At 39.3% G+C, this 21,469-nt stretch overlaps 1 protein-coding gene across 1 annotated transcript in view; it reads right to left on the bottom strand.

Moving 5' to 3' along the window:
• Window positions 1-21,469, bottom strand: part of LOC108716607 (acyl-coenzyme A oxidase-like protein) — a 151,287-nt gene that overhangs the window by 35,283 nt on the left and 94,535 nt on the right. Inside the window, exons 17-18 of the mRNA XM_018262858.1 lie at window positions 14,007-14,077; window positions 2,842-2,943 (exon numbers count right to left, since the gene is read on the bottom strand). Coding sequence (XP_018118347.1) covers window positions 2,842-2,943; window positions 14,007-14,077 — 173 coding nt within the window. The remainder of the gene's footprint in view (window positions 1-2,841; window positions 2,944-14,006; window positions 14,078-21,469) is intronic.

Raw genomic sequence — 21,469 nt, 5'->3', positions numbered from 1 at the left:
ACATTAAAGTGGAACTATCGAGAAAATGAAAATGTAATAAGCTTCGGCATACTGAAATTAAAAACTTTGATCCAATATATCTTATATCTGAGTAAGCTCTAATACATCTGCTAAAAAAGGACCCCCCCCTTTAAGATATACTGGATCTAACTGTCAATGATTATCTGACACCCAACTCCTGCATGAAGACAGAATGAAGAGAAACTGATGCTGAGAGAGGGATAGTGAAGATAAACTGGATTATTTCAGAAACTAAGCAAAATGTTTAATCATTTGTATTTAGAAAGTTTCTTATTTCAGTATGACAAAGCTTATATTTTCACAATATATCCCCTTTAAATTAACCAATAGGATTGTTTCCCCTTCAATGAAGATTGATTATTAAATTGTATAATTATATATTAGGATCAGAAACAAGGTACTCTCTTATAATTACAGAGAATTAATTTGATTAAAATAAACTCTATGGGAGATGGTCTTCCTGTAATTTGGAGCTTTTTGCATATCAGGCTTCCGGATAAGGGATCCCATATCTATAATAATAATTGTCTATAATAATTGGGAAGGTACCTTAAGGTTGAGGCTGAAGAATCATTGAGGAAGAGGTTATTTATGTGGGCATCTTTTATTATGGTTAAAAGTAAATATTATTTAGACTAATTTATAAAAGTGAATCCAAACTATATCCCAGAAATTATTAGACTAAAAGAGACAATGGGTCTGTAAACTTGTGGGTTTACAGCCCTGAAAATATATACAGGAAGCCGAGACTGTACCATAAAAACCGTGATGAACAGTATAGCCTCTCTCAGACGTGGAAATCTGGGAACTGCACAAAAAAATGTTTCCCTCATTTGAACATATTGAATAAAATGTTATATAAATACAGAAGGCAGAGCCATTTAAACAGTCTTTTTTATTCTCTAAGGTGCTGCTCCTTTCTAAAAATACAAAACACTGTAATTCTGCTTACCAAACCCCCAAAAAACAAAAGCACGTGTAAGTTGTATCACTGTGTAAAAACCCTTACTAGAAATGGATGCAGAATGTATAGAGCATAAACAATTTTCAGCAGTAGAAATAGCTATTGAAAGCAGAATTTGCTTATTCCTTTCTGATCTTCAGTTCCGAGTGTTGAAACAATGCAGCAGAAGTCAGAGAATATAAACAAGCATTATGCAAAATTAACAGTTTTTAGATTTAGGTTTTTTTTTTAATACCTTGAATGAATTTACAACTCTAATGTTTTCTAATTTAAGAAAAAAACTTGAATGGAAAAGACTCGACTCTGAACTGTTCCTTTAAAGGATTTTGCTGTCTGGCCCTGGAAGCTACAGTGTTCTGGAAGGAACAGGCAATCCGTTCAGTGGTCCAGTTTGCATGTAGGAGCTTGTTTTCATAGGAAGGCTGTCCCGTGGAAAGGTATTTAATTGTAGTGAGAGTGTTAGAAGGTGTTAGAAGGTCTCTCAGAGCAGGGCACAGACCAGGAAGGTTACCTGTCTGTGTGAGGAACTCCCAGAGGGGCTGGGCTGTCCCTGCCAGGACGTGACCCTGAGTCAAAAGTAAATGAGGAAAGGCAGAATATGAGACAGGCCAGAGGCTGGTGAGTTGATTTCCCAGGAGGGGAGAGTCAGAAGGGTTTAAGAGAGAAGCCCAGAATATTCCAGAGTGTGAAAGGCACCCTGTATGGTGAGACCCCAGAGTGGATAAAAGGTTTGAATGTGTGCTGTTAAAAATGCTAATGAACTGTGTTCCGGTCACCTTTATGTTGGGAAGAATTTGCCTGAAAAAAACCTGTGTTTGCCTTACAGGAACAGTAACACCAAAAACTCAAAGCGTCTTAAAGGAATGACAATATAATGCAGTGTTGCCCTGCACTGGTACAACAGGTGTGTTTGCTTCAGAAACTCTACTATAGTTTATATAAACAAGCTGCTGCGTAGCCATGGGGGCAGTCATTCAAGCACAGGATACACAGTAGAAAACAGATAAGTCCTGAGCATTCTCATTGTATACTACAGAGCTCATCTGTTATCTGATGTATATCCTGTGCCTTTTCTCCTTTTTCCTCTTTGAATGGCTGCCCCCATGGCTACCAGTGCAGCACAACAGTACATTATATTTTCATTACTTTAAAAGACTTTCATATTTTTGGTATTGTTCCTTTAAGACATGGTGCTCCTGATCCTACGCTTACATGCCTACCATAGCTAATTTCCCCCAAATTTAAGTGTACAGCCAACTTGTAACACCCCGAACAATTCTATTTTTTTAACCCGACTGAATGCTACCCTCAAAAAACTCAAATTGATAAATAAACCCCTATTCTGAGACAGTTTGCAATTGGAATTCATTCATTTGTGGCCCCCATTTGAAAGCTGTAAATAGAAGAAGATGGCAAATAATTCAGAAACCAAAAGAGAAGTTGCTAAGAATTGTCCATTGAAGTTGCAAAGAATTGGCCATTCTACAACATACTAAAAGTTAACTTAAAGGATCAGCAACATCAAAAATGTTTTTAAAAAAATGTGTATACTACGATGCACGATGGATCACCTTTTCTGAAGAGGAGCACAAGGGAGATTTGGTAAGTTATTTCTAAATAAAGACTCTGCGATTTTAAAGTTTAATATGTGTTGGTGTTTTTTTTCCGTAGTATACAAACACATTTTTTTAAAAATTTTTTTTGAAGTTACTGATCCTTTTAAAGGCGAACCTCCCCTTTAACTTCAACCTAAGGTCAGTGCACAAGTGGATACAACCATCTGGGCTTCTGTTGATAGATTTTGATGCCATTTCTGATGCAATACTATTACTTGATTTTTGTTCCATGTTACTTACCTGATTTCTGATCTGGATACTGGTTGCAGGAGTTAGATACTTATGTTCCAGATACCATGCTCTCTCCTGGTATACTAGCTTGGTCCCATACAGCAGGCAGAACTGCAGGTAGAAAAGAAACACACTTGGTTAATTCTTGTATCTTATAAAGACATAAGTTATGAAAACAACGTACATTCATTCAGTTGAAGACAATACAAGCAGGCCCGGATTTGTGGCAAGGCCAGATCTCCCGCACGCCAGTCTCAGGTGCGGGAGGCAGACAGGGGAGGGGAAGGGAGAGGGGGATGGGCAAGTGGCGCCAGGTATGTAAATCCGGGCCTGAATACATGGAAATTAACAAAATGGTGAAATACTTTAAAATATTCCCATGACCTTCAATGACATATTAATGTTGAGCACAGCAACCATGATGCGCAGGTTAGCAGATGAGTAGGAATAAAATTGCAGACATGCTTCCATTAATGCACACAGCACTGTACTGTTATGGAGGCCCAGGTCATTTCCAATACAGAAGGTGCGGATTCTGGGGCAGGGTGCAAAGTATGAAAAACAGAATGGCTACCTATTTTATGTTCAAAACTGATTTACCTAACCATTAAGCAGAAGTTACAATCACTTTTGTGCTTGCATAGGGAAGTTCTGTAAGACAGCAAAACCATATTTCCTTCGCAGAGTTGCACAGTCATGCTTAATTGCAAAGATCTGAGCAGGGCATTGTCATCATAAAGGCATATGATCCTATCTGAAACCCACTGTGATTAGCACATGTAGCACTGTCATCACAGGGGTAATCCAAAAACCACAGATATAGTATATTGGACAATGAAATGCCCGTTGTTATGACAGCTGCAAATGAATATTGGTAGCTAATTGCCTGTGTGTATCATAACCTATGAGGAACTGTGTGTGCTGAACAAGGAGACTGAAGTAAAGTGAAGGCTGATTGAACCGTGGCATACGGGCACAATAGGTTGTGTGTTGGGACTTTACATTAACAATTTGTTTTTATTTAAAGCCCCTGCTAATGCAAATAATTGTATTAATGCTAATAAGAATTCTGAATATCTTGTTCCATATGTTCTGCCTGTTCCTGGATTCTTGTAGATCAGTGTTGGCCCATATCCTGACCATGTGTCCGGAACTCTGCCCTTGGATTGGGTTAATCTTGATCTTTTTTCTGACATTTGTTCTGTACTCTGTCTGTCTTGCCCTGTACCTCGACTCCGATGAGCCCCTTTGTTATCCCGCTTTAGACTTTCCCTAAATTGCCTTTTCCCAGTAATAATCCGCTTGTATAATTTTTTTTTGCCTATTATCAGTGCCAGCATTGCCTGTACCAAATAAAGAGAACAGACTCTCCTGCTTACACCCAGAGGCCCATTTATCAAAGGTCGAATTTCAAATTCATGTGAGTTGTTTTTTTTTTTTTTTTTAAACTCCCATAAACTAGAAATTCGACTAATCGAAATGTATTATAAAAATCTTGTTTTTGAAACTTGGCTGAAAAGGATCGACCCAAAAACTCGAAAACTCATAAAAAACCTCGGATGTCAGGAAGGTTGCAAACAACTCCAAATTGATCCCTGGACATCTCCCAATTTGGCAGGTTTTAGGCGGCAATGGGACAGTGTATGAAATGTCGAAAATCGAATTTAGAATTTTTTGAAAACTTGAATCGAATTTGAATAACTCCCAAGTCAAATTTGACAGTTTTTACCATAAAAAATTAGAATTTCGAATTCTAACTTTCAATTCGAGCCTTAATAAATCTGCCCCAGTGTTTCACCCTAGTAGCCTGTAAAATTACAGCCAAAATCAGTTTTACACAGTTTTTTGCACAGTTAAAAATAATGACTTAAAGAGATAAAATTGAACCAACTAGTATGAAAGAACAATAAGAAATAATTATATTTGAGATTTTGCAGAACAATGTTTGGTTGACTCTATCACTTTCAATTGTCAGTGCCAGATTCTCTATGTAAACTTGTCTGCAGCAAACATAATTCAGAATACATTCAGGTTGAGCTAAAGCCCCTGGCATTTAGGTGTCTGTACATTTTAATGTTAGTAAATGTTTTACTAATGACAATAACAATGATTAGCCTTAACATCTGGCACAGTGAGGCCAAGTTAACACACACCTTCTTTCTGACTACATTTTACTTCCAAAAATAAAACTGTTTCAACTCTATCAGAGAGGAAAGGATTGCAGTGAAATGTTTAGAGGCTTCCAGCAGCCGACAGATGAGGGATACTGTGTATTTGTCTGGCTCTGACTTTCATCAATGCCAGCACTTAACAGGTCTCTATAACCAAAAACTAGGGATGCACTGAATCCAGGATTCGGTTCTGGGTTTCGGCCAGGATTCGGCCTTTTTCAGCAGGATTCGGAAATCCTTCTGTCCGGCCGAACCAAATTAGCATATGCAAATTAGGGACAGAGAGGGAAATCGCATGACTTTTTGTCACAAAACAAGGAAGTAAAAAATGTTTTTCCCTTCCCACCCCTAATTTGCATATGCAAATTAACATTCGGTATTCGCCTGAATCCTTCGTGAAGGTTTCGGGGGTTTGGCCGAATCCAAAATAGTGGATTCGGTGCATCCCTACCAAAAACGAAACCTAGCATTACAAAAATTATATGAGTTTGTATGGGATATGTGTATGGGCTATTATCTGGAGGGCTTTCGGTTCTGCCTAAGGGATATCTCTGTAATTTAGAGCATTGTGCCTTATTGCTGATAAAAATATTTAAACCTTTGCCTTCAATGTGGATTTATGTTAGGATACTCAATATCAAGTACAGGATCCTAAAGCTCATTTACAAACAAAACAACTGGTGCAAAGGGCAATTTTCAGATCAGCAGCTGTGGAAGATGATTTTGGGGTGGGATAGGTTTTGCTGCTGCTGTGCTAAACTTTTCCAGCCGTATGTGCTAACTTCTGGAACTGGATGTTATAAATCCTGGGGGTGGGGGGCTATCACCCCCCTGATCCCTGCAGTTCCGACATCCATGCTTGAGCATCACAGTTTTTTATTTATTTATTTTTTTTCTCCCAGCGTTTCTCTTCCAGAATCCCAACGAAAAATTGGGAATCCACTAAGTTGCAGAAGCTGCAATTGTGTTTGCTGCTAAAACATGTACAGGTATGCTCTTTGCATCATGTGTAAGTTTGAGCAAGCATTTTGATTTAATGTTTGTGGTATTAATACTGGCATTAACATGAGTTTAAATCAGTAGCACTTATTGATACAACCTACTTTGGAATTAATTTGGAATTATCACCGTGTCCAGGCTGTTGGTAATTTCAGGGTTCCCTTGCATCAGTGAGTGCACTTTAACACTATTCATGAACGTTGCATGGGCAGGTACTGTGGCATTGGTTGCTATCGGATGCTGCCCATGGGAAAATTTGCCCTGTGGTTATAACTGAGCCCCAGTGACTTTAAAGGGCAGATTTATTAAGGTTCGAGTTGTGTTTTCCACAAAAAGTTTGAGTTTTCAAGGTTATTTTTGAGTCAAAATCGATTTTTTTTTTTCGGGTTAAAAAAAAAATCCTCAAATTTTTTGAGTTTAGGAAAAAACCCCCACAAATAATAACAAATTAAAACCAATTACAAATTGTCTCCGAATATCCCTCTCTACATCATACTAAGGGGCAGATGTATGAAGGGTCGAATATCAAGGGTTAATTAACCCTCGATATTCGACTAGGAACTAAAATCGTTCGACTTCGAATATCGAAGTCGAACGATTTAGCGCAAATCCTGCGATCGAAGGATTATTCGTTCGATCGACGATTAAATCCTTCGAATCGAACGATTCGAAGGATTTAAATCCAACGATCGTAGGAATATCCTTCGATCAAAAAATCTCAGGCAAGACCCATAGGCTAACATTGACTTCGGTAGCTTTTAGCTGCCGAAGTAGGGGGTCGAAGTTTTTCTTAAAGAGACAGTACTTCGACTATCGAATGGTCGAATAGTCGAACGATTTTTAGTTCGAATCGTTCGATTCGAAGTCGAAGGTCGAAGTAGCCCATTCGATGGTCGAAGTAGCCCAAAAAACACTTCGAAATTCGAAGTTTTTTTAATTCGAATCCTTCACTCGAGCTTCATGAATCGGCCCCTAACAGTTAATTTAAAGGTGAACAACCCCTTTAAAGTGACCTGCTGAACTGAGGTTTTGCTTGAGGTCTGTCTTATAGAAATTGATGCTTCATGGCTGATTAAACTCATGCGCACAATGCAGTGGTTGCTGACCTGTCTTGTATTGAGTATCTGGATTAATCATTAATTAGCCATGTATTGTGACTTTTATATTATATGTTTGTACTGTATGCTGTGAAATGCTGCCTAAGTTCATTCTCACTGTAGAAGAAGAATAAACAAATATCTCTTTCTTGCTCATTAAACTAATTCTTGCTAATGCAGGCCTGTTTGTACTATGTATGCCCTGTGCTCCAGCTTTACACTGCACAAGTTATGAAAAATCCACCCATTCAAAGACAAAAAGACAACAATTATTCAAAAGAAAGGGTCAACTCTGCTCACTGCTCACTGCTCACTGCCCACTATAAAGGGTTGTTCATTTTTTCAGTTCAATTGTTTTCATATTTCTCACCAGAAATAAAGACTTTTTTCAATTGCATTCTATTTGTGACTGAGCTTCTGAAATAGAAGTGGAATTTTTCATTTTTCACCTTCTTATGTCTTTCTTAAAGGGGTGGTTCACCTTTAAGGTAACTTTTAGTATGTTATAGAATGCCCAATTCTAAGCAACTTTTCAATTGGTTTTCATTATTTATTTTTTATAGGTTTAAAATTATTTGCCTTTTTCTTCTGACTCTTTGCAGCTTTCAGATGGGCGTCGCTGACCCCTTCTAAAAAGCAAATGCTCTGTAAAACTACACATTTATCTCTGTTGCAATCGACGTGACGCCTGCGTTTTTGCTCAGCGTGTCAGATCGCGCGCAAATTGCCCGTGGAGCCCTACCCTAAAGGTAACTAGCAGGCTGCACCAATAGTAACCACTTCAGATGAGACGCTGGTGAAGAAGTTGGCAATATACCATATTACACAGCAACCAACAAGGAAACACAGATACATTTTTCAAACCAGGTGCACACACATATATATAGTCAGACATGATGGGTGTATCAATGTGACATGATAGTAGTAAGAAAATGATAAAGAACATAATAAAGTGCAGATGTGCTCTAGAGAAGAATTGTACCAAATGGCTATTTATTAATACAATAAGGTCAGATGGAGTGTGTGAGAGAGATCTGTCCAGTCCCTGAATATTCAGGAGCCTTATGGTTTGGGGGAAGAAACTGTTACACAGTCTGGTAGTGAGGGCCCTAATGCTGAAAGCTCAAATAAAAGTAAAAACAGTTGGCCCAGCTCCAGGACTGTACAAACCCGTATTTTGGCTGTAGCCATATCTCCACTGACGACAGATCTACTTCAGCAGTATTTCACACCAGTGATGGGCGAATTTCTCCCCTTTCGCTTCGGTGAAAAAGTAGCGAAACTTGAATTTTGACGCTCACGTCACTTTGCTTCAATTTTGCCACCGGCGTCCGAATAGTGTTGACACTGGGGATGCACCAAATCCACTATTTTGGATTCGGCCGAACCCCCGAATCCTTCTCAAAAGATTCAGCAGAGTACCGAACCGAATCCCAATTCTAATTTGCATTTCCTTCCCACCTCTAATTTGCATATGCAAATTAGGACTCGGATTCTGTTCTGCCAGGCAGAAAGATTCCTGAATTCGGTGCATCCCAAGTAGACACTCAACGGTTTTAATGCAAGTAACTGTTCCGACGCATGTCCTAATTTTTGTTGAATTTTCGCAGGAGTTTCATGAATTTATTCGCCGGCAGCGGAATTCGCACCTGCCGAATTTATTCACCCCTCACTATTCCACACCCTATCTAGAATTTGGAAGGGGATTATGACATTGTGTTAAATTATGACATTATAGGGGTTATGTAATAAAAGGTGCCAATCAGCAGTCAGATTTTAATGGTCATCTGTTTAAAAGCAAGCTTCTTATTGGCTGCTTTCGGTTACTGCTCCTGGGCAAGCTTAGTGCCTTTTTGGGGGCATTTTCACACAGAAGTTGCTTTAGAGAGTTGCAACAATTACTATGGTTACAGCACATATGAATGATAATCTCTTCAACATGTACATGCCTCAGCTATTCATATTAAACTTGCATAATGCTATTCTACAAAATCTGAACTGATGCTATGCAAAGTATAAAAGTATTTGGTTATTAAGATTTATTCAATTGTCCTGTTCCATAAGCACTTTTATTTAATTATATTTAAATATAGGATGTGGTAATTTGTAACTCTTGTAAATTGGGGTCCCCACTTTTTTTTTTTACCCATGAGCCACATTCAAATGTAAAAAGAGGAGCAACACAATGAAAATAATTCCTGGGGTGCCAAATAAAGACTGTGATTGGGTAATGGGTAGGCTCTATGTGGACTGGCAGCCTACAGGAGACTGTTTGGCAGTACACATGGTTTTTATACATCCAAAACTTGCCTACAAGCCTGGAATTGAAAAATAAGCACCTGCTTTGAGGCTACTGGGAGCAACATCCAATGGGTTGGTGATTAGCATGTTGCCTGTGAGCAACTTGTTGGGGACCACTGGTGTAGAGTAATGGAATGCCAGTTAAAAAAAATGAATTATATATTTATTGTAAATTGTATTTTGGATTTCAATTTTTAGCCACTCAGCTCTTCAGTTTATCAAGGCCTTTACAGGAAGCAGAAATATAGCTCTTATTACTCATGACTTATGCCCAGCTAAATTATAACTATAAACAATTTCACAATAATTCCAGTTATACAATGTGATATTCTATATTGTTAGAATGTCGTTAAAATTCTCAGTTGTGGCCACCTGATGGTTCCTTGGCCTTGTAGTCTTGATTACCACTGCTCACAGTAATATATATATATATATATATATATATATATATATCTCCACTGCAAAGGATCTGCACTCTCAGGTCTTACAATTATGAAAAACATTTTTTATTGGTTTAAAAGAGACTAACGTTTCGGCCTACCCTAAGGCCTTTCTCAAAGTGCAAAACTGATCATGAAAATGCCTTAAATTCCACTTACTGGCTGGAAACCTAAAACTGAGCAATTAAGGAAATTAATAATTGTTAAGAAAAGATTAAAGTACACCCACTCCCATAAACAAACAGGTGATTTATATAAATCAATTCTCAATTTATTCAGTTCAGTAATTTCAATTGCTTAGATTCCTAGATAAGATTGAATAAGAAAATTAGATGGTGGAGAAGTCCCTTTAGAACTGTCTTATCTTTTTCTATCTTAGGGACCCCACACAGAGGAGAAGTCAGGGACACTGGGACTGTGGTCTCAATTTTATGCAAATCTAGCTGATGATTGAGAGCTAACTAACTATAAAAACCACAAATCCCAGTGCTCTTAGGAAAGAAAATAGATTGGCAAAAAAAGGTTTAGGTTTCTGAGCAATTTGCGCAAAGAAGGCAGTAAAAGGATTTTGTTGTTTAAAGAACCCCCCAAAGTTTGCTTTAAAATGGTATAACCAAAGTTTAAAAGATCAATCGTATCTTGCATAATGTTACAAATGTATCATTCACAGAGAAAGTATTTAGTATCTAACACAATGTATATATCTCCCCAATTTTTATCAGCTGTTAAAACTTAAATTGTTTCCCGTTTCTTATTGGGAGGCTAACAGGGAGGTAGAAGACAAGAGTGACAAGTCCTGTTAAATAGAAAACCTTGTATAAGTATGGAAACAAAGTCACCAAGAGAGTGTTTTTTTCAGTTCTGCTCCACAGAAATAATTATTCAGCCAATAGTTTCCCATGTCAAAATATCAATGCAAAAATACTGAATTGAATATGCACTAAATTATACTCATTCAACTTTATGTTATGTGGCTACAGCACAACAAGAATAACATGTGATAACTAAAATAAGCAGTGTGCCGATAGATATGCACTGTATGGAAAGGAAATGATTCATCGGTTTAAGCATGAGAGCTGAACCAAATGCTATTTCTACTACTAAGGAAGAGACCAAATTAAGGTTAAGGGTGGGACGGGGGATGCCTACGTGCTCCCATTTTTTTGAACTTTGCAAACTGCCTTCCTAATAATAAATGACCCCCTTGAAATGTTGTTGGGGTGCAAATGCATAGGCCCTGTAAAATGCTGCTATGATTCAGCCTATGGCAAGCATGTGGTATAGGGGGGATATACAGTACTTACCATATTGCAGTTGTGGAACTGCAAATTTCCCCCGCAGTCACTTGCCTAAAATAACCATTCATTAAAGGTACTAGCATCGACATGTGCTCCTTGCACTATTGTATAGATACACTCCGTGCCGCCGCCTTTATCCTGCCTTCAGTTTTAAAAGAATTTAAAAATTAAAAACTTGGTAAATAGACTGTGCAAAATATAAAATGTTTCTAATATAGTTAGTTAGGCAAAAATGTAATGTATAAAGGCTGGAGTAACTGTGTGTGTAACATAATAGCCAGAACACTACTTCCTGCTTTGCAGCTCTCTTGGTTTCCACTGACTGTTACCCTGGTGACCAGGCAGGAACCAATCAGTGACTTGAGGGGGGCCACATGGGTCATATCTGTTGCTTTTGAATCTGAGCTGAATGCTGAGGATCAATTGCAAACTCAATGAAAAGATATGTACCATGTGGCCCCCCCTTCTAACTCAGATAGAGAGCTGAAAAGCAGGAAGTAGTGTTCTGGCTATTGACATTCAGTCACTCCAGCATTTATTCATTACATTTTTGGCTAACTAACTATATTAGAATCATTTTTTATGTTGCACAGCCTATTTACCCTGTTTTTATGTTTACACTGAACTGTTCCTTTAAATCGAGCTATGTCGCACCTATTGACACAGGGGATCTCTACAACTTCTGCCACAACAGGTGCTTGCTATAGGGTTCCCACAATGGCCTGTGTAAATAGGCACAGTGTAAATGCATCTACAAGTCCCAGACTTCCAAATTTTCAGGACAATTGTGTCCAATTTGTGTCAGTACTTGAGCACGACTGCTTAAGTTTTTATGCACTGGCCACAACAATGTCAGAAACAATTCCCCTCCAGCAACAACAAATTCTGGGGAAAAAACACTGCATCATGGGGAAAAAATAGGGATGCACTTAATCCAATATTTGGTTTCGTATTTTCTGGTTTTTCCAGTAGGCTTCAGCTGAATCTATGTGCCTGGCTAAATCGAATCCTTAAAATCAGGTAATTTTTTATAGATATTTAGCTTTAATGGGGGGTTTTAGTTAAAGGAGTTGTTCATGTTTGCATTAACTGTTAGTATTATGTAGAGAGTGATATTCTGAGACAATTTGCAATTGGTTTCGGTTTTTTATTATTTGTGTTTTTTTTTACTTATTTAGCTTTTTATTCTACAGGGTCCAACAATAACATTTGTAGACTTAGAGAGCACTTATGGGTAGATGGAGTCAGTTACCCCCAGAAAGAGTCAGAAGAAGCAATTCTTATCCCTCCTCCCCTAAACTAGAAATTCCAATTTTAATGCGGGACAGTTTTACGATTTCTTCAGAGTACTATACTTATTTTGGCTCAGCTCCAAGTGTAAAATACATATGCTTTGCATGAACCCTGAACCTGTTTAGCGGCCGCAGCCAACAGTGGAAGAAAGATTTCAAATGTTATTGTGCCAGTATGCAGTGTATATAATAAAACTTCTTACTGAAAAAGTTTATACTCTAAATGATTGTACCGTTGTCAAGCATCCCCCTAAGTCATATACTGTAGGTACAACTAGAAGAAACAGGTAAGATGGCAGCACTTCATTAGAATGTCCTTGGGCCAGTGCAGGTTTTTCTGAAATCAAATGTAATAACTTTGATTTAAAGGAAAACTATACCCCCCATACAATGTAGGTCTCTATTAAAAGATACTGAGTAAAACAGCTCATGTGTAAAACCCTGCTTCATGTAAATGAACCATTATCATAATAATATACTTTTCTAGTAGTATGTGCCATTGGGTTATTATAAATAGAAAATTCCCATTTTAAAAAATAAGGGCCGCCCCTGAGATTGTACGATTCACTGTGCACACATACAAACCACATGTAAGGTCACATGAGCCAATTAACAGACAGAGTTGTGTCTTTTGCTTCCTCACTTCTTCCTGTTACAGTTAGTGTTGTAGTATTTCTGGTCAGGTGATCTCCGAGGCAGCACAGATAGAGTCACGAAATGGTGGTTCAAGGCAAGAGATGTAAAAGGGCAATATTTATGTAAATATATATTCCAGTTTGGTAAGATTCTTTAATATGTCATTCAATTTGATACTATCTGATGCTTAAGTATTAATTTTGGGGCTATAGTTTTCCTTTAATTCACTGGGTGCTTAACATTTTGGTACCCCCAGTGAATTAAGTTTTCCTTTTCCTTTAATTGGAAAAACAGAGGCTACATGATTCTATCAGCCACTACCAAACATTAACAACAGGGTTGGACTGGGTCGGCGTGACACTGGGAAAAAACCCTGTGGGCCTGCAGGCCCAGACCCACACCCCTTGCCTCTCCTTGACCTCCCCTCCTGGCCCAGACTGCCTTGTGTCCTGCAGGAAAAAAAGTACGCACAGTTGGTGGGTTTCGGAGGAGGGTTGCGTCTGGAGCTGGGGGCCATTGAAGAACTTTGGGGCAGGGGGCCATCAGAGGTTCCTGGGGCAGGGGGCCATCAGAGGTTCCTGGGGCAGGGGGCCATCAGAGGTTCCTGGGCCAGGGGAGTGTTGGGGGGGGGGGCTGTTGGAGAGGAGATGTGCCTGGGGCTGAAGCTGGGGGGATGGTGTGGGGCCCCCTGAAACGGTCACCATGGTAGGTCCCCGGGCCCCCGATCCCACGCTAATTAACAAACAATGCTAATTTTAATAAAAACATGGAGTAGTGGGTCATTATCAAAAGCACAAACCACAGTACTTGGATTGCCTGTAAAACTGCGCTGGGCAAAAGTCCAACACAATTCTCCACAAAGCACAGAAATACAACAGTTTGGGGTTATTATAAGTGATAATGACACTATTCACTAAATATAAATAGAGGAAGGTCTTACCTCCATTAGTAAACTCTGGTCTTTTGGCACAGGACATGACTCCACTGCTAATATGAACTGTTCCAGGGTAACTAGTGAAACAAAAAATATTGTAACGAGTTTATTTAGGAAAATTAAAATATTGGTTAAAGAGCATTATACAGAATTTCAAAACTTTGAAAGCAGCTAGTAAGTTGCAGGTAAAACTTAGTCCCTTTGTAAAATGTATAATTAAGCCATTGAATTCTTAATGAATCAGATGAAAATTAAGCGTAGGACTGGCCAGATATGGGATGACTTTGACGTAGTTGGCCAGCTTAAATATATTGCAATATATGGACAAACAACCCCTGTGTTGTTTAAAGGGTAAGGCATTTTTTAGTAGCAGTATGCACAAAATGTCTCTGTCTTAAATATATTGATAATGGGTTGAGTGCAGAGGACCTCTTGTACTTGACTATATGTATTTTGTGGTCATACCCTCATTGCACCCCCGTCTAATGGTTTTAAAAAATAGTGGTGAGCACAACTTTCCCTTGTTTGTTATAGTAATTCCTTCCATTAGTTACTATCCAGCGTGAAATTCAAACAAACAGCTGGTTAATACAGAAAGTGAGAGCTTTGCTAGTGGAGGTTGCCGTGTATCAATTTATATTTATATACATTTTTACTTAGCAATGTGGCGTGCTCCCACAACCCCCCCTGCATTTGCCGTATAGCCTGAAGCTCTGGCTAAGCTTCCTGTGGTTTGTAGCACCCCCCATACCCACCCCTATTTATTTATTGTGGCCCTATGCTTTTAACCGCACCATATTAACACATATATATATATATACATTTTTTCAAAAAATTTGGGCAATCACTCTCTCTTAAAAGCTGCGAGTCAGTAGCGGGGGAGGATTCAGCCCATAGATAGAAACCAAGGTTCAGCAGACTTCTACTAATGCTATTATGCAGAGAGACATAGGATCCTCAATAATGTGACTGGTAGGTAAACAAGTTAGGGACCGCCATGTGGGGTTTACCTTGACGTGGTATGGTGGCTTTTCAACTTTATGATCATAATTTTGTAACTAAAAACCCCTGTCTACATGCATTTGCATATCTACTGAACTATCTAGACAGGGGCCCAGGGAATGTGCACTGACCAATTTGGACATGTCAGTAGCACTTCCCTTATATTTATATACATTTTTACTTAGCAATGTGGCGTGCTCCCCCTGTTCCCCCTGCAATGATAATAAGGAACAGATGGATTTTGAGACTAGAAACTGCCTAACGTTTTCAATTAAAGTGAATGAGAATTGTGGGAGGAAATCCCAGCCAGTGGAAATACAGAGGGCTGAAAAGTCTCTGTCCATACCTTTTGATTTTATGATAGTTATATTTATTTTATAATTTAGTTCCTGTTATTGTTAGCTCTTGCAATACAAGAGTGCAGTAGTCTTTATTGCCTAATGTTGTAATGGTAAATCATTTCTGTATTTTTTTTAAATTTTTTCTTTTGGAGTCTTTATTGTTTATCTATCACATGACAATATCAGAGTGAGCTTTTGGTTGAAGTCTGTATGGATTTTTCTATTTATTTAGAAACAATTTCATATTTCAAGAAGAACTTGTTTAATTTCTTAATGTATCATTTAGATGAATTTGCCTTTGAAATGCTTGGAAAGTTGTTTCCATAAATCATTTTTTTTTACTGCACTGTACAACTGATGTGGTCCAGTTTGTTTCTTAAGGAGTTTGATTTGGAGGCTGTACTGAAGGATACCAAAGAGTGCTTTCTCCAAGATGTTAGCAGGTCTATTACACATTTAGTATTTTGTTCAAAATACAGCTACGCACACAGGATTACCATTTATTTAAAGGGGTGGTTCACCTTAAAGTTAACTTTTAGGGACATATTTATTATATGGTGTAAAAAAAAGCGGGATAATACTGTCACGATCGGCACCCTGAACCCAGAACTAATGCTAAGCTCACGGCTCTGTCTTCTACCTGTAGCAGCTGCCTTTGGCCTCAGGAGGAGCCCTCAGCTACTCAGATGCCACCAGGTCTTAATATACGAGGAGCAAAGCAAGGAGTTCTGGACAAGCAAAGGGGCACATTTTTAATACAAGTTTAGGACAGAAGGCAACACCAACTTCACAGGAATAGACGGAATAGTGTGGTCAGGCAGGCCGGGGTTGGTACAGACAGGGTTCATCAAAAGGTTGTATATTCTTAGCAACTTATCACCTTAAGAAAGGACATAGCGGGGTACAATCACCAATTTGATATATTTTATTTATTTAAACAGAGAAAAGAAAAGTAAAACCCCGTATGTATTTATATTCTAGAATCACTTAAAGGAGTTCACACTTCTGCCAATAATTAACTAAAAACCTCTAAAGTGCCTGTGCTTATCTATATGAAGATCACCAAAGTGCTATGTTCTAAATTATGTTATACGGTCAAATTAATAAAACTGCAATTCATTAAACATTCTAATACATCAATTTTAATTAATAGTGATACTTTATAAAAAACACCAATTGAATTCAATTAATAAGACCAATTTTAAAATTATTACCTATGTGATTAATTCGGTTCTCCTATGGCCTGTTATAATACAAGGTATTAAAGATAGAGACAAACCTGCATTAGTGCTAATTAATTAACCACCATAATTACCCCCAGGGGATTTAATTAACAAAAATAAATAAATGAATAAATTGTGTGTATAAATTCCACAAAAGCTAAGGTAAAATTGTTGAAAAACACAAGCTCCTTTCACAGGACTTCCTGTGAAGGATAAATTGTACTCAATCAAGGTCAGACAGGCCGTGGTACTGGCGGAGTTCAAGCAAGTCAGGCAGGCAAGGGTTAATATCGGCAGAGTTAAGAATAGTTTGTCAGGCAGGCAAGGATCAAAATCAGGATAACCACAGTCAAATCACACCCAAATTAGACCTAACAATGGGCAAAGATTTCCAGCTCAAACCCGCAGCTTGATGGAGTCACGCGCCACCAGCATAAACCCAGAAGCGAGTGGCCGCGCACGCCATAGGAGGAGTCCCATTTGGAGGGACCTAATAGGGAGGGTGTCCCTGCCAGCCCCCTAGACCACCAGGTAACCTTACAAATACACTACACAACGCCAGGCTGTGATGTGTATGCTGTGTAAAAAACAGCATACATTTTTTACACATTATTTCTTCGAGCGACTTCAGCAATGTAAAATAACAGTGGCTTTTTAATTTTTTTATTATTTTTAATCTTCTTCTGAATCTTTCCAGCTTTCAAATAGGGGTCACTGACACCATCTAAAAAACAAATACTCTGTATGGCTAAAAATGTATTGCTATTGCTACTTTTTATTACTCATCGTTCTATTCATGCCCAGTTCTACTCATATTCCAGTCTCTTATTGAAATAAATGCATGTTTGCTACGGTAACCACAAATTATAAAAAATTAAAAACAATTGCAAAAACTGTCTCAGAATATCACTACCTACATCATACCTAAAAGTTAACTCAAAGGTGAAAAACCCCTTTTAAAAAAAAGCCACCATTGATATCATTGCACTTGTGATTACCACACTGTATGGATACAAGACAAGGATGTCTACTTTCCCTACTCTTATTTTTATTCTCACTCTGTTCTTAATCACAAGAACTAAGGGATCAAAAGGGAAAAACTGTAGCCGATTTCTCATTTCCAGAAACCAACCTAAACTCTTGAACATCTAGGGAATTATTTACCTCATGGCAGAACACCCAGATATCTCATGGGTATGGACCAAAATTATCGTTATTAAAGGAGAAGTAAAGTCTATGCCTATATTTGGGGTGCCAAATGTTAGGCACCTCCAAGCAGGGCCGGGCCAAGAGGTAGGCAACCACCTAGGGCGCAATCACTGGGGGGGCGCATTTCTCAGGGAAATTTTTTTTCACTATTTTTACAATTAAGTTCATTTGGATTGTTGGCCTTTATTAGAAGCATTATAATTTATCAAATTCACATGCACAAACCCCCTCTGGGGTTTGTTTTAGCCTGGCAGATATCTGAACGGTGAACACGCTCCCCCACCCTGGAGTGTGACTTACTTGGCTCCTTCCACGCTGTCGCGCCTGCGCAGTAGGCTGCGGCGCTGGCGTGAGATGTCAGTCACTTCATTAGAAACAATCGTTTGGGCAGAGAGGACCTGCTGTGCGCACTAGAGGGGAGCAGTCGTGCTGAAGAGACCTGTCGGTCCTGCTGGCTGGGGCCTGGGCACTTTTGGCGGTTGCACTTGCCTTTTTTCTACTGTCTGTCATTGAGGCTTGCTGGCACAGGTACAGATCATGGGGGAGGGGGCTTAGGTGGGTTGTTGGGCACAGGTAAAGGTGGGGGTATGGGCTTGGGGACTGCAGTATTATAGACATGGCTGGGCTCATTGTTGGCTGCTGGGCTTCTGACAGTGGCACAGGTTCAGATCATGGGGACTTGTTGGGCACAGGTACAGGCTGGGGTGTGGGCTTGGGGCCTGCAGACTGCAGTATTAATGGATATGGCTGGGCCGGGGCTCATTGTTGGCTGCTGGCAGTGGCACATGTACAGATGGGGGGGGGCTAGGGCCTGCTGCCTTGGGATAATATTTTGGCTGCTGGTTGGCACAGGTACTAATTTGGGGGCAATATTTTGGCTGAAATGGTAATGCAGGACGGGGGGTACTGATTGAAGCCCTTGCCTAGGGTGCCATACTACCTTGGCCCGGCCCTGCCTCCAAGTGAATGTATTTATTTACCTGAAACCTCGGGCCGGTGCTCCAATCAGCAGAAAACTGCACCGGCCCGGGGTTATTCCGGTGAGCACCACGGATCGCTTCTCTTCCTGCTTCTTCTTTCTTTAAATTTCCCGGAGCAGACACATGCGCAGTAGAATGAAAAAGCCGACGTAGTCGCGCGAATAAAGAAGAGTCTGGAAGAGGATTGCTCAGTGGTGCTCACGGTTATAACCCCCGGGCCGGTGCAGTTCTCTGCTGAGCACCGGCCTGGGGTTTCAGGTAAGTAAATACATTCACTTGGGGGTGCCTAACATTTGGCTCCCCCAAGTGCTAAACGACTTTCCTTCTCCTATAAAAAGATTATTTCAGACTATAATTTTTTTAATACATTTGACAATGGTACTTCTGTAAGAAAACAAAAAGAACATAACCTAAACGTATGAAAAGGATGTTTAATTCTCCTTATTTTTATTACGTGTATGGTAACTCCTTTGGGTGACAGGAAACCACAAAATGACAGCCGTGCATGTGCTTGCTTACAGCTACAAGATAAAATCTGCACTGAGGATACAATGGAAAGCAGCAGCACACTCAGAGCTTAGCGACTGTGAGATATTTTAAGAGCATTGCAGGTTTACACCCAACACATGTGCTTTGCTCTGCTCTTCTTTTAAAGAAACACTCCACCACATTTATTACATAAGAAACAAAAGGCATGCCTTAGTTTTCTACCCACCAAGCAAGTGTTCTAAATATGTAGCACTGATTCATTTTGTAATCGTATGTTTTATGTTCATATACGTTATGTGGAGTACATAAAAATACCTTTTATGAGTATACAGAAGAATGACTCTAGGATGTTTGCTCAGAATAACTACACTGGTAAACATTTTCTAAACTAAGGCTATGTCCAAAGAATAACTGTAAAAATATTGAAAAAAAATGTTTTTTTAAAAAGGCTACAATCGGCTTATTCCTGGAGTAACTCCTACTAGGAGTAAAGTGACTGTTGCTTTCAATGCTTTACCCAACAATAAACTTGTTATTTTGATTGGAATGGAGTACATTTGAGCAGATGTGTGGCACCCATGTTATGAATGTCTATATGTTTACTGCCCATCTGATGTCTGTGAATAACCATTTAGCATTGGTTTTACGCTATGGCAAATGCAATCTAACGCAGTAACATAGTAATTTTAGGTTGAAAAAAGACACACATCCATCAAGTTCAACCTTTTGACTCTTTTTTTTTAACCTGCCTAACTGCTAGTTAGTACAGAGGAAGGCAAAAACCCAATCTGAAACCTCTCCAATTTGCCTCAGAGGGGGAAAAAAATTCCTTCCTGTCTCCAAAATTACAATCGGACCAGTCCCTGGATCAACTTGTACTATGAGCTATCTTCCATAACCCTGTATTCCCTCACTGCCATATATATATTTTTTCTGAGAAAATTGTCAGGAGTGTGAGAAGTGAGGCTTTTGAGATATGCTGACTAATTATATGTTTATTGTGAGTGCCCAGGTACACAGCATGTATTGTGAATAGTACAGCACGTAGCTACTCTGTAGTAACCTAGAAACATGTTTGTGAAGATTCTCATTCATCCAGGTCATGGTATCTGTAGAAGTCAGTCAAATCAACTGGACTTTCTGAGTTTTTTCCTTGAAGATGTTTCACCAACTGGCTTTCTTAATTCAGAATAACTTGTAAATAGGATCTTTCTTTGGGATATATATTCGCTGGAATGGTGCTTCAATCAGCATAATCTGTTTATTACAATCCGCAAGGATGTCATGAAGCTAGGTAAGTACTACAGAAGAAGCATGACTGTGCCATGGGATTGCCAGTTTCGCCCATTGTGTCAAACCTGTACACGGAGGAAGTGGAAAGAAAGGCCCTGGATAGATTTAATGGAATTACTCCCAGTCATTGGTTCACTGAACACATCAACACAGTGGACCACAATATCAAGTTAGCACAAGAAGATGTGCAAGATAACACACTGGCTTTTTTGGACAGTTTAGTAAAAGTCAGAGAGGGTGGAAAGCTGGAAATAGAAGTCAACAGGAAACCAACCCACACAGGCCAGTACCTGCTGTTTGACTCCCACCATCCACTAGATCATAAACTGGGGGTCGTCAAAACTCTATATCACAGAGCAGACAAGATCCCCACCAGCACAGGGGCTAAGTTGAAAGAGATGGAACATCTCAAAGGGGCCCTGAAGACATGTGGATATCCAGATTGGGCCTTTGTGAAAACTGGTACAAAAAGAAGTAATAACACTAAAACTACTGTTGAATGTGGAAAACATGACAGGAGAAAGAACTTGGTCCTCCCATATGTAGCTGGGGTGTTGGAAAAACTTTTTAATAAACACCAACCCCAAAGCACAAGAAGAGTAACATTGTGTATGCAATGCAGTGAGGAATGCTCTGATTTGTATGTGGGAGAAACCAAACAACAGTTACACTAGCGTATGACACAGCACAGAAGAGCCAGCTCCTATGGTCAGGATTCAGCTGTGTACCTACAACTAAAAGAAAAAGGACACACGTTTGAAGACTTCCAAGTCCTGATTCTAGACTGGGAGAGCGACTGGTTCAAAAGAGGTGTTGAAGTCATTTTGTAAAAACTGAAAAACAAAGTTTGAATAGAGGTGGGGGTGCGGCATCTATTGTCTGCCACATACAATGCTGTTTTGGCACCTCTGCCTGGAAGGTTAAATAACACC

The sequence above is a fragment of the Xenopus laevis genome, chromosome 5L, assembly GCF_017654675.1.
Source record: "Xenopus laevis strain J_2021 chromosome 5L, Xenopus_laevis_v10.1, whole genome shotgun sequence".
NCBI classification, from domain to species: domain Eukaryota; kingdom Metazoa; phylum Chordata; class Amphibia; order Anura; family Pipidae; genus Xenopus; species Xenopus laevis.
The sequence above is the reverse complement of the archived record's forward strand: the minus strand, read 5'-3'. Positions and strand labels throughout refer to the sequence as shown.